Source organism: Amblyomma mixtum, chromosome 9, assembly GCF_055824585.1.
Source record: "Amblyomma mixtum isolate Tamu chromosome 9, ASM5582458v1, whole genome shotgun sequence".
Classification (NCBI taxonomy): Eukaryota; Metazoa; Arthropoda; class Arachnida; order Ixodida; family Ixodidae; genus Amblyomma; species Amblyomma mixtum.
The window spans coordinates 78,963,946-78,991,945 of NC_143020.1; the positions used below are offsets into that span (position 1 = coordinate 78,963,946).

Genomic DNA, 28,000 nt, shown 5'->3' on the forward strand with positions numbered 1-28,000 from the left:
TCTGCGACCTGAAGCTGCCTCCTGATGGAGTACGTTAACCGCAGCCGGCAGCGATCAAAAGATGCCTGCTCCGTACTTTCCGTCATGCTTGACGATGTCGCAGCGAAGAGCAGTTGAACCAACGGCCTTGCCATACTTAACACCTAATTAGTGGGGAGACTCAGCATGGTTACAGTAGGATTAGCAGCCGAGCCACGTGTTTGCTTGGCAACTCCTACCTGGAAGGTCGATGCTCCGGTTGCCTTCTTGTCACGACTTAATGGTTGGCTTCAGTGCTCTTCAGAATTGTGATCGCCGCTTTAGAGCACGGACTGCAGAATAAACTTGACGTCTTCGTGAGCACGATGTAGCCTCGCTACACAGCTACACGACTTATTCTTTTCTACAAAGCTAAAGTCGTAAATACAGAGCTCACACAAACCATCGTTGACAATAGCACTAACTTTTACGCTGCATTCAGTATCTTCATAAATTGCGCATTCCTCCTGTAGCATTTGAATCCCGCAAACGAGCGCGAATGTCTTTACTTCTATTCAACTCAATTCCAAACGCTTCCGTCATATACTCTTTGAGCATTTACTCGCGATAGCGCATATTATTTTGAGCTCCGAAAGAACTTCTCTGTTGCAGCCCTACGACGATGGGATTGTTAAATCCTGGCTGAATTTCGCACTATTGCAGCGTGTTTGACGCTTAGCAACAATACTTGGTGTAATCAGAATGGGCCGCGAGAGTAAGGAAAGGACAAGTGAGCAGTATTTCTCAATAGTGCTTCTAGATTTGGACAAGGTTTGTGCCAGTGCAGACGACGACTCTCCAGCTGGTTTTGATAAGACAGCGCAGCAAGCGAAGCATTCCGCCGCCGTGTGGTTTGTCAAAAGGAACTCGCGGGAACAATAGATGGTAGCGCTGCTTTTTAGCCAGTAATTTTGCTGGTCCGTGACAGTCCCCTGAACCCCCCTAATACTGTAGAATGGGAACGGCCCGGCACTCTCGTTATCAGCCTCTTCGTCTCCCGCAGCGCCACGCGTTGTCATTCCGGCGCTCCGGTGTTCCGTCATGTGTGCTAATCTTTTTTACTCGCGACTGTACACCTATAATACACTATTGTTTTGGCACTCAAGAGAACAGAAAAATTATGTCATTTCTGAGAAAGTACTACGTGTAAAAAAGAAGACGCTCTTGATGTCTTGTAGGTGCCATCTTCAAAAAACATTGTTAATGGCACAGATAATCATCCCGTAGAAAATAAAGAGATTTAAAAGTTTTAATTTTGCTCTAACAAATTCTTTCAACACCATTCTCATACCCTGACTGAAAACAAGTTGGTTGATTCTCTTTTCATGTATTTGAAATTATTTCATGCAAACATAGCTGAAGGTTTAACAGAGAGTGCCCAAATATGCGAACATGTTTTGAATGCGGCGAACACAATTGTAGGTACTGATAATCATCAGCCTGACCACGCCCACTGCAGGGCAAAGGCCTCTTCCATGTTTCTCCAATTAACCCTGTCCTTTTCTAGCTGTGGCAACTACTGTATCCACGCAAACTTCTTAATCTCATCGAAAACTTCTTGATAGTAAATATATCGTTATCATGCTAACAACCGCGCCGAAGTCGGTCGATAAGAATAAACAATGGCTCTTCAATCCGCTTCAGTTTCTCTTCCAGTTCCTGAAGAAAACATAAAGAAAAATAAAGCAACGAACAGACAACAATATGTCATCAATACTGAGTTTTAAATGTTTATCTCATCTAAGGGCTATTTACAATTGCAAGCAATAATTTGGGAAGGCCTGAAACCCTTCCATTTTCAAAAGAAGTATTATACCAAAGTCCCATGCAGCTATTGGCTAAACCATGCAGAAATCTGAACCAGGAAACTTAGTGGTGAATATTATTTGCGTACTGTTGGAATTTGACACCGCACGAGTACATTATTATAGGAAAAGAATAGCAATGGGTGGGCAAGTAAAATGTCTACTTCCTTTTAAACTGAGCTCTACTCTTGAGCCTGGCGGCGAAGACAATAAAGAGTGGTATAAAAATTGCCCCAAAAAATTGCTTGGGTTGGTCGGAAACTTGCGTATACCCAATTTTCAAACGTTTCACGAATAAAAACAGTTCCCGGTTCATGTATACCGGCTATAACAAGTGCATCATTGTGTAATACAAAAAGCGGCCAAAATAGTTCCTAATTTGTTGTCTGATTATGATAAGCACATCTTAGTCTCTCGAGTCTATTTGATATCCGGAACACTGTGCAATCACAAGATGTTCGAAGCAGCTCGGCTTCTACCTAAACTGTGAAAAATAAACGACTTGTTAGGTTTTCTTGCTTTTTTTCCCTGCGCTGATCCACAAGTAACCTTTCTTTTTGTTCTGGCGGATCACTGCGCGACGTCTCAAAAGCACACCTGAAACGGCTTTGCTAAAATTGCATGTGCTCACAGCTGAGCAGATAAAAGCATCTCAAAGTTTAGATACGAGCTATAGGGAGAAAAAAATGGGTTTTGTTAGGTCTAGTGGGCTAATTGTTTATATCTTTAAGCAGCCTGTAAATTTTCTATATTTTTTCAATATTTCAATATATCCACTTATTGAAAGTCTAGAGCTCATCATTTTTTCTTGTTATAAGCTTCTTGTTTAGGTAAGAAGGGGGTTTAAGCAGTGAACTATTTTTTCGCCGGGGAGGAATTCTGCGCGCGCGCGGGGGTGGCATATGGGCGGAGCTTCATTGCAGGCTTGTTTTATACGACCATAGTGAGGTATATATAATAAGTTGGGGAAGTCACATTGAAAAACTTAACAGATTTATTCAACGTTTCGACCAGGGACTGGTCTTCTTTCTTTCTTGAAAAAGACGAGTCCCTCGTCGAAACGTTGAATAAATTTGTTGTTTTTCAATGTGTCTTCCCCAACTTATTATATTTTTAATCAGTTGCCTTGAAGATTTTGTTATCCCTTATATATATTGTAAGGCTAAAGAAGATGCGTCTGATGGTTTTGCAAAGACGAAGACGAAGTGACAGTGCTCTCGAGAGTCTTTGGCCAGCGCTACGCTTGTGTGCCTTTCGCCGACCTGATCCCGGACTGCTGCCGTTGCCATTCCCGTCGCCCCAGTACCTCGTACTAAACCCCCCGTTACAATATATATATATATATATATATATATATATATATATATATATATATATATATATATATATATACACAGCAGTTACAACCAGTACTTACTCTCGCTTTTTCCTGGAGTGCTCGGACATCCACGGCAGTTTTCTTGCTCCATTCACAGCCATATTTCTTTTCGAGCCGTCTGAAAAAAAAAATGCTTCTTCCTTATGACCAGTTGGCTACAAAGCTTAGCAGCTACTTTACTGTGAAGAAGCCACAATGCAAACAACCTCAGCTACACTAACTCATCAAGAGATAGAACATCGAATGGATCAAGTTATCGAAAGTAAGGGAGTTCTGGAGACCACTTTAAGAAAATTTTAAAATTCCGGGTCAGTGAATTTCTGAGCTCTCTTAGGTTTTGTCAAGTATCTGAAAGCTGAATATTCTCAGAAATTGTAACCTTGCATAATGCTCAAATTTGCACATCAGTTCAAGTTTGATTCCTGCGTTAAGTTGTTCGGACTGTCCGTAAAGCAATTATAAATGAAAAATGCTGCTCGTCAGCACCTTAGACTAGACTATGTGGGAAAAGTACGAATGTAGCATGATGCCAAATTATTCTACTGCTAATTACATTTAGGTCAACATTTATAGTGCCTTCTCGACTGCTATGACAATAATTTGAAGTAGACTTTACAGAACACTTAAAATTTCATGATAATTCAACCTTTCCGCAGGCATGGCCCGGGCTGTAAATCTCCTGTGATAATAGATCTTAAAAGGCTATGTGTGAAGGCGACAGGCTTCAAATCTTCCTTGCCTGTATTGTAGATTTAGAGTATTTTGGAACGCAGCAATGCATCATGCTACACATACAGGGACCGAAAAGGGACATGAATGTAGCGAATTTCAGAACGTCAAAAGGGGTTGCCATTGACGTCTTTAAGCAGCCAGGTTGTAGGCGCCTTTTATACAGCCCGCAACGACTTGCTTCCATGATGCGGTAGATTTAGAGATCCTCGCATCACATGGTAGAATATTGCACAATTTTTGCACTGATGAACTGTCCCGCACCTGCCTTCCAATGTATATCAAGCTTCTAAACCCCATGTCCGCCTCCTGTGTCATTCCAAACAAACAACTCTAATTCTGGTCATTCTCTCATGTCTCCATTTCAGGTACAGGAGATCACTATAATATTTACATTTCCTAATCTACGCACGCCGTCCGTGTCTTTAGAAATCGTAAATACTCACCCTAAAGGAGGTGTTGAATTTCTAGGAATTTCCATTTTTTCGGGTTGCTCGTTTGAGTCTTCTAGTGCGCGACATTCCTTCAACGTATTTCCACCGAAGCTACGGTTCCTTAAGGCAGAGGTCAACTCGTGTTTCTGTAGAAAGAAGAAAAGGCGCTAATTCTGGCCGTTCGATTTAGCATCAAAACTAACATGCTCACACATGTTCTGTTTTCATTCCATGATGTTTTAGTTTAAGTGCGCAAGCTGATGGTATTGAAAATTACGCACAACGGTGTTCTCGTCATCGCCACAAGAATTAAAACGATTGCTACCACTTCTCTCAATACATTACCAGCCACGACAGTTGTCGGTGGATGACGAGATTCTTTATATGGCGACTTTTCCATTAGCGGTCTGCTGAAAACTTGATAAATTTCTTAGGCGAGTTGAAGAATATATTGTTTTTGTTTGCATTTCAACTTGTACTCTCGCCACTGCTATGTCTATAACAAAAACCCCCTGCTTCATCGGCATTAGACCGGCTACGTCCAGTACAGAACAGAGGCCTCTCCCATTGTTCTCCCATATTCCGGGGTGGAAAATTAGACCTGCACTACAGTTAAGAACCATATAAAGGCGCTCCTCAAACATTTAGAAATGAGAGGTTTCAGTGCCAGCCAAGAGGGATTCAGGGGTTCTTTGTTTTTATCTGCCAAACTAGTGTAGACATGATGTATAAAAGAACAATATTACCTTTTTTTCTTCTGCCCTATCTTTCGCCTCCTTGATCCCTTTTCCCGTTTCGAGGGCACCCAACCAGCTATTGCCCCTTGAACTAAGAAATCTGTCCTAACCCCCTCTTTAACTTCCAGCAAAAGACTACATTTTTTCCAGGGCATAAGTGTGACCACTAATGACCGAAACCTACAAAAGGCAATCTTACTCAAGAATAACACTGACATGAAGATGATAAACGACTTGCTTCACTCCTTTGTTTGCACAATCCCACACGTTTCAAGACGATACTAAATATAATGGCCATAATGTCAAATTATTAGGACTATCTCCCATAAACTGTCTCTTGAAAGAGGACTGCAGATATCTCGACGTAGGTTCTACTGTTGCGACCTGTATTTAGAAGCTTTAGTTTTCGCTTTAAGACTACATGAACACACCTAATGCAGTAGAATAACATAGCTCTTCAGATAGCAGGGTTCAGCTCACTTCACATCATACATTTTTGCTCTGTGCTCCGCCTTGCCAGGCACATACTTCAGTCACTGGCAAGCGTCTGAATCTTAGACTAAATAGCTGAAAAACTGTTACTGTTATTAATAAAAACAAAACTTGCCAAAACACTCAATCTCGTGGCACTAACGGCCTACAAAATTCAGATATGAATTTGTGCCATTGATTACTATTTCTCGGTTTCTCTATTTCATGTATTCAATTCAAGTGTAACTGCAGCAAATTTCACTAATCCTTGACGATTTACCTGCAGCTGTTTAGAAGCTTTAGTTTTCGCTTTAAGACTACATGAACACACCTAATGCAGTAGAATAACATAGCTCTTCAGATAGCAGGGTTCAGCTCACTTCACATCATACATTTTTGCTCTGTGCTCCGCCTTGCCAGGCACATACTTCAGTCACTGGCAAGCGTCTGAATCTTAGACTAAATAGCTGAAAAACTGTTACTGTTATTAATAAAAACAAAACTTGCCAAAACACTCAATCTCGTGGCACTAACGGCCTACAAAATTCAGATATGAATTTGTGCCATTGATTACTATTTCTCGGTTTCTCTATTTCATGTATTCAATTCAAGTGGCAACTGCAGCAAATTTCACTAATCCTTGACGATTTACCTGCAGCTGTATTTCTGGCCGTCACGAAAGGCTGAAGAGACTAAAGGCCTCCGGAAAAGTGAACTGTACGACGGTACTAACCTAATGAAATTGAGTTATAGTAACTGAATGGCGTGGTTCCACGTTGTTTAACGCAATTAAAAATTTTAAATGCTAGAGCGCGTGAAAATAACACCACTAAATTCAAAATAGCGCCTTTGTTACTTAACTACTCCATAATGGAGAACGGCAATATTGACCGCAAATCACTGAACGAAGTCCTTGCGTAGGAGCGGCCATAACCTTAATCTCTTCGGAGGAAACTGTATGGCTGAGGCTTATTCCAAACTCTGGCTCCAGGGAATTACAGGAACTAAAGATGTTCTCGTGTTGAAAGCTTCTGTAGTAAATTATTCCGAGTCCTCTCATCCACCTTGCCGTCCCCAAGGTATAGTACTCGGACCATTGCTGTTTCTAATTTAAATTAATGACTTGCCTAGTAACATATCGTCTAACATCCGCCTTTTCGCAGACGACTGCGTACTTTATCGCCCCATCCACACTACCTCTGACTCTAGAATTTTACAGGATGACCTTAAACGAATTGAAACTTGGTGCGACAAATGGTTAATGTGCCTAAACACTAAGAAAACGTCTTTGCTTTCGTTTCAGCGTCGGAAAAACTATCAGGCATCAAGTTACACCATTTTTGGCTCGGTAATCTCATCTGTCCACTCTTACAAATGCCTTGGCGTCACCCTTTCAGATACACCAACCTGGTTAGAGCATATAATGAACATTACTAACGAAGCCAATCGCACTCTAGGTTGCCTCCGTCGAAACTTGCGCCTAGCCTCTGCATCCGTGAAAGCACTTACTTATATTACATTTATCAGACCTAAAATAGAATACGCATACTCAGTCTGGATCCCCATCAAGCTAATCTTTCTAACACCCTCGAAGCTCTACAAAATCGCGCTGCAAAGGTTTATTTTCTCAGACTACTCCTATCATTCCAGTGTCAGTGCACTCAAATCACGGGCTAATCTTACTAATCTTGAAAAGCGACGCTGCATCTTCAGGCTGTGCCTTTTTCACAAGTTCTACCATACGCCACTCAATGTTTCAGCAATCTTACCATTTCATCGACAGTCAAGCCGCACCAGCCATCCTAAAGCCGTCTATCCGCCCACAACACAGACCACAGCCCATCTTCGTTCGTTTTTTGTTCAGACCGCTCGGGACTGGAACAAACTGCCTGTCGACGCTGTGCACCACTCCGACCCACATTCCTTCAAGACTGCCATCCAACCACTCTTCACTTGAACATTATGCCCACATGTAATACCCCACACCAAGGGGCATTTTAGGTACTAATAATAAATAAATAATAAATAAATAAATAAATACCGTGGGCACAGGACTCAGCTCCAAATGTAAAAGAATATACGACTCGTATAGAGAATATAATCGAACCGCGGTGGCACGGTATCAGGTGCGCTTGATCTTGGGCGTTCTTCCTTTGACCGCACTGGTAGGCGCTAGACCTCTCATTCGACTCTGCATTGCACTGGCCAGCCGGCTAAAAACAGCTAGTAATGAGCCCCTTTCTTCAAAAAAGATTAGTTCCTGCCACTTGCCTTTACTTCTTCCTTATTGTTCGGTGTTATACAATGTGAACAGACGGCAAGCTCATCATCCAATTGATCGCAAGGCTTTCCGGGTGAAGGCACTTGGAAACCAACTCCGATTACATGTAATAGAATTGATTTTAACTAGATTACTAATGCCTACGACAGACGTTTGTTCACTTCTACGTCTTTTCATAGGAATTCATTTTTCAAAGGAATTCGTTTTTCAGCGAAAGTTGCATAATATGAGAATTATTATCTTGCTTGCCCGGTTGCCCGGTGTAGGCAGCTGTTTGCTTGCCTACGCGTCGGCAGCTAGCTAGTGCTTTAAAGTTCAGTTTATCGATTTGTACACTCGACCATTTTTGTTGATAGCACGCTGGAGCAGGATTAACGTTTTTTGTTTCTCCTTGCCGGAAAACAATGTAACATACGATTAATAACGCTATCGCATTTGCGCCCCTACTTAATGTGTCGTTTTTAGGAATATCCATTACTATCAACGAGTACCAGAAAGAAAAAAATATAAAAAGCTGCCGTGCAGTGGTGATTGCGCGGCGAAATATCTTCAGAACAATGCAATTCACAACATTCCTGCTTTTTGACCTGCCCGCTCGCTATTATGAATACGTGAAATTTAAGCAGCAGTTGTTGTTCCTGACAAATAGTCTAATACGATTAAAGGCAATTGTGAATTATTACATACTTAGCTAGGAACACCGGTAACTCTACTGCGGCATGAATTGTGGTTCAACACATTGTCCCACGAATCTCGGCTCGATAAAGTGCTCAAAATGTTATATGGCGCACAGGCACCTCTCTAATGTGGGCTGTCCATACAACCCGTTAAAAATTTTTTTTGGGAGTGTGAGATTCTTTGTTTGCTCGCGCCCAAAACGAGCAAAATGTTTATTGTGGTTGAAACGTGTGGCAGTTTCATACCCTTACATGATTTCACAGTATTGCGATCAAAGTTAACAAGCTGCTTTCAATACAAAGAAGATACAGAAATCTGAGTTCCATCGACAAGCACAGTTCTACCGGAAACAACTAGAAGTACAGCTACAGAGAAAGAGTAATTTTGGCATTTAGGAAGCGAAGTGCTTAATAAAACTATACGGTACTCGCTATGCAAAGGACCTCGTGAAATGGATATGATGAAAATTAAACGATGTACCTTTCCCGCTTTTTACAGATGAGCACTCATTCCTTCTCACAAACTATTTCTATCGTTGCTAAGGTTAGAAGCACGTGATGGGTTCTCGGTGCTCTATTCTCTGACAAAACATCCAGTATGCAGGAACATACCTTTTCACTCTTGCTGTGCTGACCTGGGCTAATTGATTCCGAAGATTTTATGCCTGCTGCAGCATCAGCAGCAGCAGCACCCTTCATATTATCCAAGGAGCAGGCCTCCTCTTTCTCCTTTCCTGCCTTTCCATAGACGCAGAAAGCAAAAACAAACAATGCAGTGAGTATCTTCACGTCCAAAGAGTACTTTATGCCACAAGGCATACTTTATGCCAGGAGGCACGCATGCTAGAAGGAACGCATACTTTATGCCACGAGGCATAAAATGGAGGTATGTTTATGGGATAAAAATTATTAACTGGAAGTGACTGCAGGAATGAATGAGACTAAACATCTTAGTGCGATATAAGCAGGATGAAGTTCACCACTAAACAGAACAAGAAAATTGAAATAAAGGCACAATTTGCCATTCGGAGCCGGGCGCCCTTTAAAGTTGGCTGCGGTGCTTATTTCTCATCCTGCTGAGCCTTTATACCTTGGTTGATAGTTATTCGGCGCTTCTTTTCAATCATTTTGATATTTTTAGGCAGATGCGGGCACAACATGAAGCACAAAACAGAAGTGTCTTTAGTAGGAAGCAAACGTTGGTGAATTGGTATAGATGCATCTGTATATAATTTCAATGCTATGAACTCTAATATCGGTCTTTATGTTTGGTAGCGTACACGTGCGGTCTTAACGTTTGCTCTTCTTCTATAGGATAGAAGTAATGTTTAAGAATGCTCACGCTTCTCAGCCTCTACATGTTACAGAATGTTCAGAAAGATGTATTACTCGTACTTTCAAAGAAGAGGACAGTAAAGAAATGCCTTCTAGAATATGGATGCGGGAAATGATGCGTGCGATCTGAATAAAGACTTAATTCACGGTGAAATATCTCACACGCAGCCTGCGTGATGCCTCAGCGGTTATGGTGCTCGGCTGCTGACCCGAAAGACTCCGAATCGGTCCCATCCGCGGCATTCGCATTTCGATGGAGGTGAAATGCTCGAAACCCGTGTAATGTGCGATGTCACTGAACGTCAAAGACAGCCACGTGGTGGAAATTATTCGAAGTCCTCCATTACAGCACCCCACAGCCTGAGTCGCTTTGGGACGCTAAACCCATGAAACCTGAATTGATCTTTGAGGATAGAAAAATGTTTTTAGATGTGGGGACATATATGCCTAGGACATAAATATTTAGAATATATTCATGTCTTGTGACTGGTCCGCACGTCGTCAGTACTACGTGACCATAAGAAAACTTTTCTTTTTCTAAAAAAAAATTCCTGGTCATCGAGTAAAACGCGAGCTGGTATTTCCAGTTCCGAGTTTTTATAACTGCACTGGTAGGTCTCCTGTGACACATTTTCTTTTTCCATACAACCTTTCAGTAATATTGATTCGATAAACGTCAGAATATCAGATATGGTCCCGAGGGTTGTTGCCACTGTACACTGCTCACTTAGCCTGTTTGCATGTTTGGGAGCTTCAAATTCCTTATTTGCTGGCGCGCTTACCAAGCGAATACGTCAAAGTGGTCGTAAGTGGAACATCGTTGTGCCTTCATATTTTTTTTGTCGCAACTCAAACGGAGTTAACGCATGGTGTTAAAGGCCAATACCATCGCCAACTCTATGACAAAGCTATTTAAGCGTTTAATGCGAGACTATAGTTTAGCATAGTAATTGTATATTTTTGCAACTTTGCAAAGTAGCAAAGAAAGAAATGCGATATAAAGTTTTATGCTGTAATTTTCTCATATTTTATATGTTCACAGCTATTCCATTTCACAACACGTTTCCAAACAAAGCAAAGTATAGGAGTCCTTCATCAGTGTTGGTTATTACCTTCCATAACTAAATATATGGGATGCAAGCATGCACCTCATTATCGTTTTGGAGCTGACCTAGCGAGATGGATCTCAAAGATTTGAAGCCGTCTAGAACTTCGTTAGAAGCACCGTGAATATTACCCTTAGAGGGCAGCTCCTTCTCCTACACAGGCTAAAGCAATTGCAAATGAAGCCGTATATATGAAACAGAAAATATAAAATTCCGGTGGCTGCTAAAATGAGATGATAACGTTGGCGCTTGCTACAGCAGGTCAAAATTTAGCATTTCGCATTTACAACAAAACAGACGCACGTTTTCTGCTTAGAAGCCGAGCTGCTCTTCGCTGACCGCTCCATCCTCTATTGTGTTTATTAATCTTTCCATTAGGGCTTGAGCTCTTAAAATTTGATGCATGTTTTTACTTTTTTCTCCGGAAGACGGGAGAACTGCCATGCAGTGACCAGGCAGGAAGCGTACTTACTAAAAAGAATTTATTCTGAACACTTCCACTGGTCCACGTCTAAAGTACTTGAAGGTTCGTATCTGTGACGTTTAAGCGGCTATTCTTTGCTCTTCACTTGAAAGGTGACCACACCGTAAAAAAATTTGTACCCTTAAAGGTGTAGCGATCAGCGATGCACCCTTTCCACAACCTCATTTTTTTCTTTTCTTTTTTGGGAAAAGAATGCCCTGAGCACGTTAGCCCCTTTAATGCACCCACGGGCCCTTCAAAGCTGCATAGGTGCAAGGGTGTTGTAGCTCCTTCGGGTGCAAGGGTGCGTAAGGGTATACGGTATTCTTTTACTTGTCGAACAACATTCGAATAGTTCAATCAAGCGTTCTTTTAATATGATGTGAGCTATTCGAGTTTTTTATTAAAAGACAGCTGCAACCTTGATGCGAGCAGCTATGACTGGGATCTGCGTCCCCAGAATTTGATAATTAACTGAATTATTTTAGCTGAAGTGCTAAGCGTCACTGACTCCAAATAAGGGGTCGCTGAAATGGCATGTATAAACTTAGAGAAAGTATGCGTGGAAGGGTATCCGTTGTTTCAGCCCGCGTCTTCGCTACGGCGGACGCGGTTGTTGGATGCGCGTCTGTTCTTTCTCTCTTTCCTTTTAATTCTTCTTTCAGTCGCAACAACAACAAACGTGACTCCATAGCAAGGAAGTTCAGAAACACCATGAGACACACATCTGGGTATTAAAATTATAGTTGCAGAAGTCGTAACTGAGTGCAAAGTTAGACCGGCCGCCGGCAGCTTTTCGTAGGAACTTTTCAGCTTCCATTCAAGAGTGAACCTCAAAAAAGAAATTTATCAGCGCCTTTTAAAGCAATAAAAACCTATGACAGTCGGAAAAAGGGCGAAACAAGCATACTTTGCACCCTTTTAGGCAGCCAAAAAATAAGGGTGGAACTGTAACGATCCCACCCTTGCTATGGGTGCGAGGAGCATACTTTGCACCCTTTTGGGAGGGTTCAAGGGTGTTAGACACGGAAATGCACCCTTAAGGGTGCAAATTTTTTTATAGTTCATACCATGTTCGGCTTCAGGGAACATCTATCGACCCAAGACGTGCTGCTTCAGCTCAAAGAAGAAGTACTAGAAACAATGCCAAGCAAAGGGGAAAACGTAGTCATGGCCGTGGACATCAAAGGGGCCTTCGACAACGTATCCCACGCAGCAATCATGGAAGGCATCAACGCCACCAACTGCGGAAAGAAAACACACGACTACGTGAGAAGCTTCCTCACAAACAGAACTGCAACGGTGGGTTTGGGAGACCTACGAAGCGAGGTCTTTCATACACCATGCAGGGGAACTCCACAGGGCTCAGTGATATCACCAGTGCTCTTCAACATATCAATGATCATCCTAGCCAAAGAGCTCAGCCAGATACAAGGAATCAGACACGCAATTTATGCGGATGACATCACCATATGGACCAGCGAAGGCTCGCTAGGAAGCAAAGAAGAAAGTCTACAAGCGGCAGCCACCTGTATTGAAGGATACATGAAGAAGAGGGGACTAAGGTGTTCCACCGAAAAGTCCGAACTTCTCAGAGTAGGAAGGCACCCTACAGAGGCTAACCTCGAGGTGAAACTAGAAGGGCAGAACATACCGGAACAAAGAATGATAAGAATACTCGGTATGTGGCTGCAAGGTAGCAGGAAATGCAGCCACACACTCAGCCTGCTACGCAAAGCGGCGGAGCAAGTAGGCCGAATGATAAATAGAGTAGCCAGCAAAAGGCATGGCATGAAGGAAGAAGACACAATCAGACTGGTGAACAGCCTGATAGTCAGTCGAATAACATACTCACTACCATACCACGTAACCATCAAAGCTGAAAGAGAGCAAGCAGAAGCTATCCTTCGCAAAGCGTACAAGATAGCCTTACATCTACCAAGGAACACGTCCAACGAGAAGCTAATGCAACTAGGGCTAAACAACACTTTTGAAGAGCTGAGTGAATGCCAAATAAAGGCACAACTTCAAAGACTCAGCGACACAAGAACCGGACGAGCACTTCTGACTAGGTTGGGTCGGGAGACGGAGAACCATCACAACAACAGGGCAAACATACCAGACGCACTAAGAAGAAACATAAGCGTACAACCCATCCCCCGCAACATGGACCCAAACCTCCATGCCAGCAGGAGGAGAGCCAGAGCAGAATATTATGAAAAAACAATAGGGCACAGGGACAGCACGGTATACACCGACGCTTCCCCGTACTATGGTGAACGAGGACATAAAATGGTGGCGGTAGTCGTCAACCACCAGGGAGAACACATAACGAGCCTCACGGCCAGGGCATCAAATGTAGCAGAGGCGGAGGAGATAGCGATAGCCCTAGCAATGAGGGAGGGGGATAGAAAGGGGAGACCCTTGAATATTTTAACAGACTCACAAGAAGCGTGTCGAAACTACACAAAAGGAAGGGTAGGCAAAACGACACTCAGGATCCTCAGCGAGGGGACACCCTCGGGGAGGAGAGAGAAACATAACATAATTTGGATACCAGGCCACGCGGGGGTCTGGGGCAACGAAAGGGCGGACGAACTAGCTCGAGGGCTTACTATCCGAGCTGGGGGGTCACAAGCCCCGGAGGAGCTCTGGACTAGCCTAGGGGCTGGGTACTCTGAAACACTAAGTTTATACAGGGGGCTAAGATACAAATACCCCCCACCACACAAAGAGCTAAGCAAGGAAGAAGCCGCAAAATGGCGGAAGCTACAGACAGGCTCCTTCCCCAACTTATATATACTAAGCAAGATGTTCCCGACACAATACCGCGCCACATGCCCTTGGTGCGAAGCGAGGCCAACACTATACCACATAACATGGGAATGCGACAGAAACATATCGTTCCACAAACACGACACACCAAGTGCGGAGCAATGGGAGAGCCGGCTCACCAGCTGCGAGCTAGAGGCCCAAAGGGCACTCATAGCACACGCAAGCGAGGTGGCCAGACTCAGTGGAGCCCTGGACTAGGGGACCACCCAAGGCTAAGGAGGCAACCTCAAGACTTGAAGAGAAGACTTGAAGAAGACCTCCACCGCAGTCTAAATCTTATAAATCAATAAAGTTTCTACTCACTCACTATAGTTCATGGCTAAAGGTCTCAGTCTACCCAGTGGCAAAAGCGTTCTTGGTTAAGAATGCCTAATTTATGAACGGGTATTTATAGAAGTGAGAAAAGCTTGCAAACAACCTCTATACGCCCAACACGATGGTACTTCAAAAAAAAACTAGTGGGGAATTTCTGTGTCTTCTTAGTTTTTACGGAAATATCTATCTATGCCTGGATTTTCAACACTTGCATCGTATACTAGATAGGTCTAATCGTAACTCCCTATGCAAATATTGACGACATCCAGGCTGCGGTACTTGCTTCATATAGGAACCTACGCAACGTTGTAGGCGGCAATCTATGCTTTGTATAGAAAATTTGGGGACTTTATCATAAAAATATCGTGAAAAAAAAATTAAATGTAAACCTGCGAAAATATGCAGCCCGCGTGCGGGTGTAGCCGCTGGGCTTTTCACTATTTGACGGGAAAAGCATTTCGTCTCTCAGTATGCTCTCACTCCCATGCTACATCATCCGTTCAACTAAACATGCCTTCAAAGCATTGTTCTACCTTCGCATGCATAAGAATACCATTGAGTAATAGAGCTTGAAAAGAAAATTTCGCCGCTTTGGAAAAAGTAGGTAGTTCAGAACCAAGTTCACCGAGAAACAGAATGTACCAGTAATTTCCGCTAGCTGCCTGAAAACATTGAGGCACAAGTAGATTACCTCACATCTAGGCCCGCTCCCCAAGGTTCTTTTTCGTTTGATTAGAGGAGAGCTGTCACTCAAAGGGACATTAAAAAAAAAGTTTCTTCAGAAGTCTTAGGGCGCACAAAAAATATCAAGTATAGTACTATAAAAATAATTTGTAATTTTCGGCGCGAGAAAAAAAAACGAGGTGAAGGCTAATTAATATTGGTGGTTCTTTCGTAGGAAAATATTATGCCTTAAGGCCAATTTTCGAAATAAAAAAAACATTTGCAGTACTTTTGCAGTGAAGCTGGCTATTTCATCGCCAAGTGGTTGTTGATTCACTTCAGTGGCGACGAGGGTGCCCGCCACCAGGCTGCTGTCTGCTACATGGCCCCCTGAACACCTCACTCTCTAAGGGAAAAAACAGTTGAGAATCAGCACCCGCCACAGACACCTGCTTATCTGCAGTACATTTTCACTGGACATGCTTCAAGTTTTTCGGCAATGGTTGCGGTGACAAAATGAGTCAAAAGGCTTTAAAAAAACAGCTAACCATGAATAAAACTTTTTCGATGTTCGGCAAACGCTTGCAGATTCGGTTGAATGCCCTTCGTTTTTAACTGACTGCAAAATTAGTTATGAAAAAATGGCATGAAGGCATACAGAAATCTACAGTCACTGGCAAAAAAAAAAAAGATTTGCACAACTCATCGATCACTGGTGCGAAGTAATCTCCTGTAGCGGCGCTGTGGTACTTGAAAATGCCTATAACAAGAATGGCATGCCTTCCCCAAACATCTGTCTAGAGGGAGCATGAGCAGGAAGGCAGTCCTTGCGGAGAAGTCTATTTTCTTTTCCTTTTTTTTTCCAGACGGTAGTCGCTGACTGCTGCTAATGTTGTTCACTTGCGAATCTACGTGCAAAGCAGCCTTAAAGAAGCTACTGAAATTTTGCGCCGAATTTTAGGTAGTTAGGGCTTATTTAAATAGATATTGCCGAAGTGAATAATTGGACCTAAAAAGGCATTGTTACTCTTTGCCAGAACGCTATAGTGCATTTCGTACGTCTTATTAATTGAATAATGAAGGAAATGCTTGATTCCCTGAGTTTATTTAAACTTTGATAAGTATAATATCATGTTTTGGCTGCACATCCGACAATCGGCATATCTTTTCGTCTAAGTGATATAATGATAATGTATTTCATTCTGGAATTTTGTGCAAAAAGGGCTAGTAGCTTTTTTTCATATACGCGCTTCTAGGCTCTTTCTCAGGCTCAAGCACAGGCCTAAACAAGAGTGGATGTAGTAAGTTTTGCGTATTATTTCTGATACCTTGTCGGTGCTGGTACAGGTTCCACCCCGTCTTTCTTGGGACGACCGCTCATCTAAATTTTCCAGCTTGGGCAGGGGTTAAAGGAAACAAAATGAGATTTTCAATCAGCCTTTGATGTGTAGAGTGCATAGGCTAATCTTATATACTACTCACCCGCATTCCTTGTGATCGTTCGGATGCTTTTCGTTCTAAAAGTTTTGGGTGTTTATTTCTGAAATGTTCCTGAAATTTTAATTCGGCGTAAGTTTCATCATGCAGCATTGAGAATACTTGAGGAATGTGCACATAATATCTCTCACAAATTAAATGAGAAGCAGCAGCTTTTATGCTGTTTTACAAACCTTAAAGGCCTATGTTAACTAACTGGTCCCTATGACGAAGGCGACAGTAAAGGTAACTTCTTCCAGCTTTCCCGCTGCTAGTTAGGCCTTTAGATTATAACTTTCTCCAAAGAAAGAAGCTCCTATCTGCGAAAATTCCAGTCAGTGAGCACAATGTCCACTCGGCAGTACATGAGCTCCTATCTCGTAGAAGATTTCCCTAATAACGAGAACAAACGCTATACTCCGTTTCATACATAGCTGTCAACGCAGCCAAGGCTGCGGCGCCTGTTCGCGCTCCTCGTCCGTATCGTAATGTAGTGCGTCGAAAGTGAGAAGAGTAATGAACTCAAAATTAAAGTAAATGTTGGTTGATATTGCAGTATAATGATAATGATGTTTTATTTTGCAAAAAGATTGCATTTTCTTTTATGTTCTTCAAAACAGAGTGCTTTAGTTTTCTGGTTTTTTTTCGGCTCCTCCTGTATCAGGTTTTCGCAGCTAGGCCGGCCGGCGATGTCGTCTGCTTTCTTCTTTCGGTTTCCGAGTATGCAAAAATGGCACCGCTGTCTCCTACTCGCTTGTTTTCTTCGCCCACTGCGGCTTCAAAAACATCTCCTGCTCGCCTGTTCTCCAAGCTGAAGTCTCCGAAAATTTCGAGACTCCAAGCAGGTTATTGTCAACGTTTGCTCTAGTGTAAGGAAGCGCTTCCCGGAGAAGAATGTGCGTGAAGTTCTCGAAACTGTAGACGAGATGACCGGGGTGAGCCCTCGGACAGTTGCGAGGTTCAAGAAGGAAGGTCTCGCTACTGGAATAAGATCACCGCAAAAACGACCTAGCAAGGTGACCATATCTAGCTCTCGCAGTGTTAATATGACAGCTTTGCAGTCAACGCCATCCGACTCAACTTACATCGTATGTATGCCGTACACTACACTGCCTTTTCCCTTCGAGACAAGTAAACAGCGCTGTGTTTTTCAAAGTAGGTATTAGAGTTTGACAGTTTCGAGTTTCTACCTAATGAATCTTTTAAGAAAAATAAAAAAAAATAATAAAAAGAACCAGCCGAGCCGGGAGTCGAACCTAGGCCCTTTGTAAAATGAACACACAGGCGCGCGCTTCGTACCACTCAGCCACGACGCGAGGCGGACGGATACATTTTGCTTGTTTTTTGCAGCGGACTACTTCCGTACCTTTGGCAGCGTTGACAGCTATGTATGAAACGGAGTATAGGCCATGAGAAAAGCAAACATTTCGGGCTAAACGGCAAATACTCTTCCAGATACAAAGCGGACGGGCATAGCGAGGGTCCTGCCGTATTAAAAATTTGCGTGAGCAGAGCGTGTTTCCTGGTTCGCGCTTTCCTTTTAAGAAAAAGAAATTGTTCATTTTGTGCTCAAGTATACCCCCTGTACTGCGACCCGTTGTTTCGATGTTTTTTCATTAATACTACCCTATGCAATAATCGAAGGTATAAATCTACAAAGTTATAATAATAGCCGCTTTATTCTCAATGGTAACGAGGAAATGGCATATAATTCGGCAAAACAGTCATTGTCAAAAGATACATTGCTTCAAAGGAATAGAGAGAGGTTGTCGATTACCATTCTCTGAGGTTAAAATGGTTTTTTATGCATTTTTCTATAAAGTGTGGTTGCTCAAAGTATTACTGAATATAGTGCTGACGACACAATCGGCGCCATTGAGACGTAAAGTAAAGAGCTGAGAAAACCATGTACTCACAAGAGCTATAAAAACGCAGCATGAAAACACGCAACCTAAACATATGCGACTAAGACTAAGACTCCGAGATAGCAGTCACTGTACGGACTATTTCGTGTTCGTCTTTATACTGAGGCTCATGGCATTATACAAGTTCCCTCAGCAACACCGAAGAAATAGCGAGAAAAGAATAGAGTAGAATTTTGTTACCGCCATTTTCTCGATGTTTCCCAACCATTGGCAATAAGTACATTGGAGTAATGCCTTCGATAAATTCGGGTCATAAACAGGTGTCTTCCTCTTTTCCTACAAAGCAAACGAAAGAACTAAGATTACATATAGAAGATAAGCACCCCCACCAAATGTCCAGTGAGGTGCGTAAGAAGTACGTAAGAAACCAGGGGCTCGAAAACAGCCTATGGCGCTGGTTTCAGTTTCGGAGACCCTAAACTCCTTCCAGATTCCATGAGTATTTTTTTAGAGCACCGTCATTTCTGACTTTCCAGCGCAACAATTTATTGGAAGGTCATCCTGCTCTTCACAGCAAAGAAATGTGATGTCATGGCGTATCCGATTTGCAGCACAAGAGCGCAGTACTAAAAGAGAATTCTTCCCCGCAGCATTGCTTGAGCATTCTCGGGTTATTACAGATGCATTCGTGAAAAACTGCATAGCTCCACTGCTGTCAATGTGGAGCAACAAACTGGGCTGAGAGGTGCGCCGCGGGCACGATGTAGTGCCAGCGTGATGATCTTTCTTTCTTTCTTTCTTTCTTTCTTTCTTTCTTTCTTTCTTTCTTTCTTTCTTTCTTTCTTTCTTTCATTCTTTCTTTCTTTCTTGCTTAGATGTTTGCCTAAAAAGGGGCTGAGGCTAAAGGCACAATGTTGCCTGACAGGGCCTCAGCCCCCTGCTACATGACAATCAAACATATAAATTACAAAAGTCTGGCGGGCCGGTACAAAACAGTATCGTTGATAAGCACAAAACAAAACGAGATCAAAGAAAAGTAGGCACAAAAGTAAGTATTACACAGAGCAAAATACATGCACACTGAGCAAAAAAGACAAAAGCGCTTCACAAGAATTTGCATCATAAATGTACGATGAGTATATAAATAATAAACAAAGACCAAGACTTATACATGAAGACATCTTGTTGCATGGAGGAACTAACCCCTTCCTTTCGTCTTCAAGCGAGACGTTGTCTCCTCGTGGGACGTGGTTGCCCGATCCGATCGCTACAGCAAGAGCACGGGCGTGTTAATAGCATGTCTCCTGTCGGCTGGCATGGATTTTTTTTTGCTTTTAACACTTTTTCTATCATCAAAAGCATTGCCCATTAGTTTTTTTATTGGAGTCTTAACTGATCGATGCAAACAGTAGAAAAGTTAATAAGACGGACTATCCATATTGATGTGTAGAAAAAAAAATTACCTTTAGGATTTCCACATCAGTACCTTGCCATTGTTGATCAAGAAGGCTGCACATGAAGCGTCCGAGAATTTGTTTTTTGCTGTAGAGTATAAAGGTCCGGCCTTTTTTTACTTATTTATTCACTGGCTTGCCTCACGGTTCTTTTCTTTCAGCACTGCAAGCCACCCTTTCTTGCTACTGTACTTAAAATGCGATAAGCTGTCTGTCTGATCTGTCTGCGGCGACTTGCCATGGCAGTGAGGGAGCTTTGCGAGGTTTCGTAAAGGAGGTTGTCGATACATTTAATTTTCTCACTGTTTGCTTTTTGACATTTGTTCGACCTGTCCTGAACGCTGAACACCGATGAAATAGGTCCAAATAGTGTCACTATTCCCTGTACCCGTGTACCGGCATCCTTACATTTGGCTTATAGACTGGAGCGTACTGAAGCGAGTTCAGCTTAAGTATATTCAATCTGCTCCAAAAAAACAATTTTAACTCCGCACTTCGAATCCACGTGTCAAAGCATTACTTAAGGCAATTGGGACTTCTGTGTAATGGTCTCTGAACTGCCACCTGTGTGTGAACAACCAGAGACCACAGATACGTGTTTTGTGTGTTGCCGTGGCGCAGTATTTTTCTCGGACATTCATCAAAGAACACCGTTGATTTTCCCGAGCTCTTCCCGTAGACTAACTGCCACCTGTCGCGGTTCGTAGCTGCACATTGAGACGCCGCATGGCGGTCGCCGGCTTTGCGCTCTAGTGGGGTTTCTATGCTAAGGCTTTAAACAGTGCTAATTAAAATGGCATCCATATAAAAGAAAGTTTTAGACACGACTGGTGTTCCTCTGAGATCACCGCAGCGATTCATTGACCCCGCAAAAAAATATTTAAGACCATTTCTGATCAGCAGCTGCACTGACCTTTAGATTTCGTAGCTTGGACTCAGTGAAGAAGATAAAGGTAAAAGTCGCATACATCACCTGGTCTTTCAATGTCGTGGTTCCGTCGTGACGGCATATGTATGCAGTGCACTCGGTGCTGCATTGTTGGCACAAGTGGTGCCCACAGGTTAAGAGAAGCGCTGTTTGTGTGAGATCTCCGCAGTTTTCGCACCGTTCCAGACTGTGCATTGTTCCTGAAGTTAACTTGCAACGAACTTGTTTTTCTGTAGAGACTGTTACTTTCACGTAAATGCTGTAAAGAAGAACAAAACGAAAGACGTCAGTCAGTCGACAAGACTTCCAGATCAATCATATTCTGGTTTCATTAATATATGCTTCGTTAATGTACTTTGGGTGGTTAATGACTCTCAATATTCACCACTAGAAAGCGTCTATGAAAGACAGTGAGTATGACTGGTCCCTCTCCACCGTGTACAGTGTAGAGCGGGTTCAAACACTGTGCATCTTTGTAGATCAATACAGATCCGCAGTCTCGAACTTGGAGCTTTAGAATAGAGAAATTTATAGGGTAAATTTAAGAAAATGGTAACCAGGAAATTTAAAATTTTCAATTATAGATCAGTGCACGATTGTTCAATTGTGAGAGTTCTCTTACTGATGTGTGGTGTCGCGATAGAAGATCAAAATGAAGTTTTCTAATGTTCTCCATAATCTGTAGGATCTTCAATAGCGATACCATAGACAACAGTTGTTTTCCGTGATTTCGAAAACTTCACTGCCAGTAACAAACTTGTGGCACACAACGGACTGCGTGATACAATAAGCACACATAGATATGGAATCGACGTCAATTAAATGCTGAACTGAGTAGTTCACCTTCGCCTCTCAGAAATGGTGAAACCAGAAAACCATGCAGCCGTCTAACATCATGGCCACTTAAAAGCCGCAAATCAATAACGCCCTGTAGGTTTTGCCTTGCGCCTTACACATGTACTAATAAATTGCAACTAGTTGTTTTCTCGAGCTCAAAAAATCACCTGCAGCTAGTATTCGATAAAATCTTTTTTTCATCAAACAGCCGTTTGCTTTTAGCCCGTTTTGTAAGCAAGATTTTCCAGACCAGCCGAGTTACTAAGGGCTATAGCAATTTCCTGCTGTAAGGCTCAATCTCGCGTCGCTACTGAGTTAACTAAGTTTTACGCATTTACAACAAATCTGCTTGATGATAACGAGATTCGATGCATTAAAATGAGCTTTGCGCGCCTAGAAGTTAAGAAAGAACTGTACTTTTATCGGTGGATGTGCACTTCGAATTTATCTATGAATACACGAAACTTCATACTTTTAAAGTGAGTCCTTATACCCGAGAGAAGAAAAGGCCGCAAAATGAATAGCATAGGCGCACATTTCCCCACAGCTGCTTTCAAGTAACGCCGTTCGCTATTGTACCAAAATGTGGAGATGAATACAGCCATTTAGTAATGTTTTAATCCTCACAAATGTACGCTCTAACTACGTCGCGGAGCATACGAATTCTTTGAGCATTGCGGTTCTGGGGCCATACCTGTCTTCCATGTTACCGTAGCGTCAGGGATCAGGAAAACTGCACTGTCAAGAGCTGCCACGGCATACTATCGTGCTTCGCTCCAGCCCCTGCTCACAACAACATTATCGCGGCATTCTTTTCTGACTGCTATGTTTCTTCGTCCGCCGCCGTTTGACTTCCCGGCAGATAAGCGGGAAGTTTCGGAGGCAGATTATCATCGTTGCCAGCTGGCTTTTCGACGCGTACAGCTAACGACAGCAGCGCCGTCCAGGCACAAAATATTTTTACGAAACCAGATGAATATTTTCGTTCGCATCATTTAGACAAGTACGCAAAGAAAAGAGTAGCGAATCATGTTTCTGAGGGACTCACGCCAACGCAATCCGCCAAGTTTACACGCCATGAATCAGTTCGCGCAAGAAGGTGGCGCCGCCTCGTGCCTCTCATCGTAGGCTTTGCAGGCAGTGCAAAGAGAAAGGGATGCGACTGAATCATCGTTCAAATGCAGTCTTTTTTTTTCATAATTGGATGGGCGAGAAGGAACAGGGGCGGACAGAAGTGAACGGAGTGCGCCGCACGAGAAAACAAAATGCCCGGCGAAACCCTGGCGATAGCCGTAAATCTCCACGCCCCCAGTCACGCCCTCCGTGCTTGCCCCCGGTCACGCCCCCAGTGCACGCCCCCAGTCGGCGCGACCTTTCTATTGTTCATTCTGCCTTGCATTCGGCTGGCCTCGATGTGGAGCTAATGCTCGTTATGATCAGATGGGCGCGCCCTTTCTAGAAAGTGGGCATTTCGGAGTGCGCCGACTGCTGTCGAGGTGTGTAAGGCGGGTCCGAGAAGTTCTCCATGCCAGCGCCCTGATCTTAGAATTGTCACTGTGGCCAAAACACTTTTTTTTTTTGAGTACCATCGGAACTTTTTTTGTCCAATGCAACATGGCTTGAGAAAGGGCTTTTCGTGCGATACGCAACTGATAGAGTTTGCTCATGATGTCGCTTTTTCAATTAACAATGGTAACCAGGTTGACTGTATATTTTTGGATTTTCAAAAAGCTTTTGATTCTGTCGCACGTAACTTATTATTACTGAAACTGTCTACCCTCAAAGTTCCACCCACCCTGCTGAAATGGCTCGAAGCGTGTCTCGTCGGTAGAAAGCAACGCGTTATTCTTGAAGGTGTAAGTTCATCAGATATTGCTGTTTTATCAGGTGTTCCCTAGCGATCGGTTTTGGGCCCTCTTCTTTTTTTAATATTTATCAATGATATAGTTCACCGGGTTTCCTGTCGGGTCAGATTGTATGCTGATGATTGTTGCATCTACCGTGACGTCACTTGTCTAAGCGACTCCTAAGAACTGCAAAGTGACCTCGACTCTCTCCTTGCATGGTGAAAAACATGGAACATAGGATTAAATTTGTCAAAATGTAAAGTTCTGCAATTTACAAATAAAAAGCAACCATTACCTACCGAGTACTCTTTAGGCGACAGAAACTTATCATTTGTTAAGAATTACAAGTACTTAGGTGTTATCTTCGCAAACAACCTTTCTTGGAACGATCACGTAAACCATATTGCTGCCAAGGCTAGTCGTGTGTTAAACTTTTTAAGGGCACAGGGTAAGGTAAAATTAGAAAAAAAAACGTTTTTTTTCTTTTGCTATTTGAGAAGTTCAATTCTTTCTACACATGTTCCATGATCGCACTTTCCTCAAAAAGCCATATTTCGTTCTGAAAACCGGTTTTTCCGAAACCAAGTAGTCAGCGGCCACGTCCCCTTTCGGATACCCTCCGCATTTGTCGCCAATTTTTTCAACCAAAAAGTCCACCACCTGATTTGAAAGCTTGTCTGAAATCAGCTACATATAAAAAATTGTTTGCCAACTATTATTCAGGTGTCTTTATTAGCCAAGATAATCCTGAGACACTGCGCACGTTTTTTCCACGTTTCTGCAACTTTCATGCAGCTGCGTACGAGTGCTTTCCTTTCCGATGAGTATTGTACTTTGTGCCGGCGTTGGTTGTTGTTGATAAGATGATATGCCTTGAGCAAAGAAGGCCTTCGGCAGGCCTGAATTTCACGGCAACCGTTACACTCACCGTGAAAAATCAAAGGATGTCCACGACCTAATGAGACGCCGAACGCCAAACGCGCCAGCTCCTCGATATCGAAGCTTTCAAGATTTTCTGTGTGCTTCCAGGAAGAGGATCTGCTGCACAGCAGCAGCCAATATACCTTAATGGACATGGACGGCATTTGTGCTGCAATTACACAGAGTTGTGTGTGTAGACAGTGCGGTGAAACGGTTGAGTTCACCAAAATTCTGACAAAGCGCGCGTTTGTTAGGATTCAGACGCTAAGGATGGCAGCACTGGACGCTGTTCTTTTATTTAATGATGGTAGCATCGCACGGGCCAACGTTTTGAAGGCGTGTGGATTGAACCCAGGGTGCAACACCATCAAGTGGCTGAGGGAAGCTGACCACAAACGTATGTACTTTGCGGACCGAGCAACACGACAGCTGACAAAAAAGGCCCGGCAAGCAAAATGACCAGCCCAAACGCAAAAAAGTGACTGCGACAGTGACTACGAAGTAGGGGGCTATTAAAACAATGGCTATGAATGTGTTTGTGCTATTAAAAAATTGTTTTTCACATCTTTTTTCACTTTAGGCTCAATTATCTCAAAACAGTGTTTTTGCTTACAAAGGTACCATTATTTCCAACGTCTTTCAAGACAGACAGCTGATTTTCTTTATAAACCATCTACATAAGTGTTGGAAACTACTGAACTAGAATTAAGCAATTTCACTCAGTAGTTTTTTCGTTATGAATTTTCAAATGTGAAAAGAAAGCCGAAATTTATGTACTACAGGTAGAAATTTGATTAAAAATTAAATTTTCAACATATTTCAATTATTCTAGTTCAGTAAAAAGAGCGCAAAATTTGGAACAAAATGATATATATATTACCAGGGTACACCTATTAGTTGGCGAGAAACATGTACCTCAACATGGCCTAAAATGCATGGGAAGTATAGGGCTTACCCTGTGCCCTTAAAGCGCAATTTCAAGCAGGCACTTGCTGATTTGAAGGAGACACTCTACTTGACAAACGTGCGTCCCATCTTAGAATATGGTTATGCGACTTGGGATCCTGCAACAAAAACACTTATCAGCGAACTCGAACGAATTCAAAAACGAGCAGCAAGGTTTGTGTCCGCAAACCATGATTTCACCAAAAGGTCCTCTCAGATTTGCAAAAATTTGGCCTGGCCTTTACTGCAAGACAGACGCAAATACCTTAGACTTAAGCTATTTCACAATATTTTTATAGGCTCAACAGGTTTGTCTAAAGATTTATACATGAAAGCGCCCAGCTACATATCCTCCCGTTTAGATCATTCTGTAAAGGTTCAAGAATACCAGTGCCGTATAAATGTCTTTAAAACTCATTTTTTCCCAGAACAGTGCATGACTGGAATAAATTGCCGGAAGATGTTGTCTTAACCCCGCAATCTTCTTTTGAAGATGCTGTGTCGCGACTTTTGTTGAATTAACTTTTCTTGCGTCTTTCTTGCTTTCATGGTTCTTTTGTTATAAGTTTGGTCAGTATTGGAATGCGTTCTATTTTCATTGTTTGTTTGTTTGTTTGTTTGTTTGTTTTGTACGCAGTGTCTTCTGCATGACAATGTATTCTTTGCAGTCGTATCCCCCTACAAAAATGCCCTCAACGGGCGCTGTAGGTACCTGAATAAATAAATAAATAAATAAATAAATAAATAAATAAATAAATAAATAACTTACAGGATAGCTGCTGAAAATATTGCCCAGAAAATGAATATCTGTACTTGTTAATAATCACCGCGAGATTTGAGCGGACACACTTGCAGTTTCGGTTGTTTATTTCTTCTGAGTGCAGCGTTTTTAATGGGTTACGTTCTCAATCGCTTGACAGCGCGAGCATGCACTATGCTCCACCTGCATTATTTAACTACCGCAAGAGACGGCTCTCAATTCTCTTTCGTAGCACTAAAGGTAACCGAACCACAATTCTGGGAAACACGACATCAATGCGCCAGGCACTTTCCTGGACCACCTTGACCGGAATTCCCAAGAGAGAGCTAAATAAAAACACATACCCTGCGCAACGTTTCTATCTGTGCATTCTTAGAAGAAAAACAGAACAACTGGCGGAGTGCAAAGCGACTGTCGGTGCACCAAAAAAATTCGAAGCACATGCTAATTCACTCATTCCGTTCAGAGACTTAGTACCAGCGTTTGCATCTAATGGCTGGCTGAGAACTTTTGCATGGAGAAACCTCCAGCACTTACAGCTTCTTAGTTCTGTCTCCCGCGAAATTTTAAACCTTTCTCTGAAGTTACTACAGAGGCATGTGATACAAACGACTGCTTCGCATATTTCCTTTTCAAGAGTGAGTAACAAAGCGCAGATGTGAAAACGCGCAACCGGTCTGCAAAAAGTCTACGTAGCCGCTGTGAATGAAGAAACTCATATCTGGCTCATCTTTCGCAAGTAAAAAAAAATCACCCTGTTGTCTTTGGGAACGCAAAATAAAACATGAATACCATTTCCTGCAGCATTTCAGCTATCAACCCCATCGTGGTATTGCCAGCAGTGTTCGCAGTTTAAGCCGGATCCGTAGCCCACGCACCGCTGTCGTGTTTCGAAGACGTGAAATGTGCCAAACATCAAAGAGCCATATTCTGAGACGCTCTGCATGCCTGCCTTGACGCTGTTCAAGCTTGCCCGCTCGAATGATACACGGCTAGAACTGAGTGCAGACCACGCAGCCAGAATTGAATTCCACTGTGGTGCAGGCCATTAAACGCTAAGGTTATTGAAATATTTGAATTCACATTTGACAACTCCCACCCGAAAATTATCAGCTGGCAATCTTGCAGTGAATACGCGCTTTCAGTAGGCACTAGATAACTTCTGGAATATTTCAAAAGTAAGGCAGTTCTTTAGAATCTGCTTAGAGCTGTACAGCCAGAGGGAGAGTAGTTTTCTAAGACGCGAACAAGAAGTCACATGAAAACACAGCCGGAACTCGGCTGAGCTCATTCGTTTCCAACTGTAGTGCATGGGCTGATTACGCAACTTTCGCTGTATACTCAGGATATTAACCGTATACGCTGTCTTGATACGACAGAGCCCGTGGAGTCGCGGCGGTACCATTAAACCTCTCCATCTGAGGCAGCTGTGGGCGGGTTTCCGGCGCAAAAAGGCCGCGTTTATTGAACTTCAGTTCCGACTGGCACTGAACTAGGTCTCATTTGCGAAAAACTTAAGTTAAACACAGGGCCTACTGCCACAGTTTCGAGTTAGTTTAATATAATTACCACTGATTTCCACTTTGCTCCAACGATGCGCTCCTGCAGTCGCAAAGCATCGATAGTGTCGGTCCTTCCTGCAGCCCACTATTTATATAGTGGAACCTCCTCCAGTGGATGAACTGAAAATATGAGGAAATCGCCACTCCCATCATTTTTC

General features: G+C 42.8%; 1 protein-coding gene across 4 annotated transcripts; it reads right to left on the minus strand.

Moving 5' to 3' along the window:
* Positions 1-1,251: 1,251 nt before the first annotated feature.
* Positions 1,252-28,000, minus strand: LOC149329836 (uncharacterized). Of its 4 annotated transcripts, XM_089560540.1 has the most exons (11): positions 27,850-28,000; positions 25,531-25,639; positions 21,016-21,229; positions 18,829-18,924; positions 16,730-16,798; positions 16,576-16,641; positions 15,537-15,653; positions 9,143-9,268; positions 4,377-4,510; positions 3,241-3,319; positions 1,252-1,677 (listed from the first exon to the last, which is right to left on the minus strand). In XM_089560540.1, exons 3-11 carry the CDS (start codon positions 21,163-21,165, stop codon positions 1,603-1,605), a joined length of 912 nt encoding a protein of 303 aa, XP_089416666.1. In that variant the 5' UTR covers positions 21,166-21,229; positions 25,531-25,639; positions 27,850-28,000; the 3' UTR covers positions 1,252-1,602. The 4 variants fall into 4 exon arrangements, with proteins under 4 accessions (XP_089416666.1, XP_089416665.1, XP_089416667.1 ...); XM_089560539.1 differs by lacking the exons at positions 25,531-25,639; positions 27,850-28,000 and adding an exon at positions 22,502-22,670; XM_089560541.1 differs by lacking the exons at positions 15,537-15,653; positions 25,531-25,639; positions 27,850-28,000 and adding an exon at positions 22,502-22,669.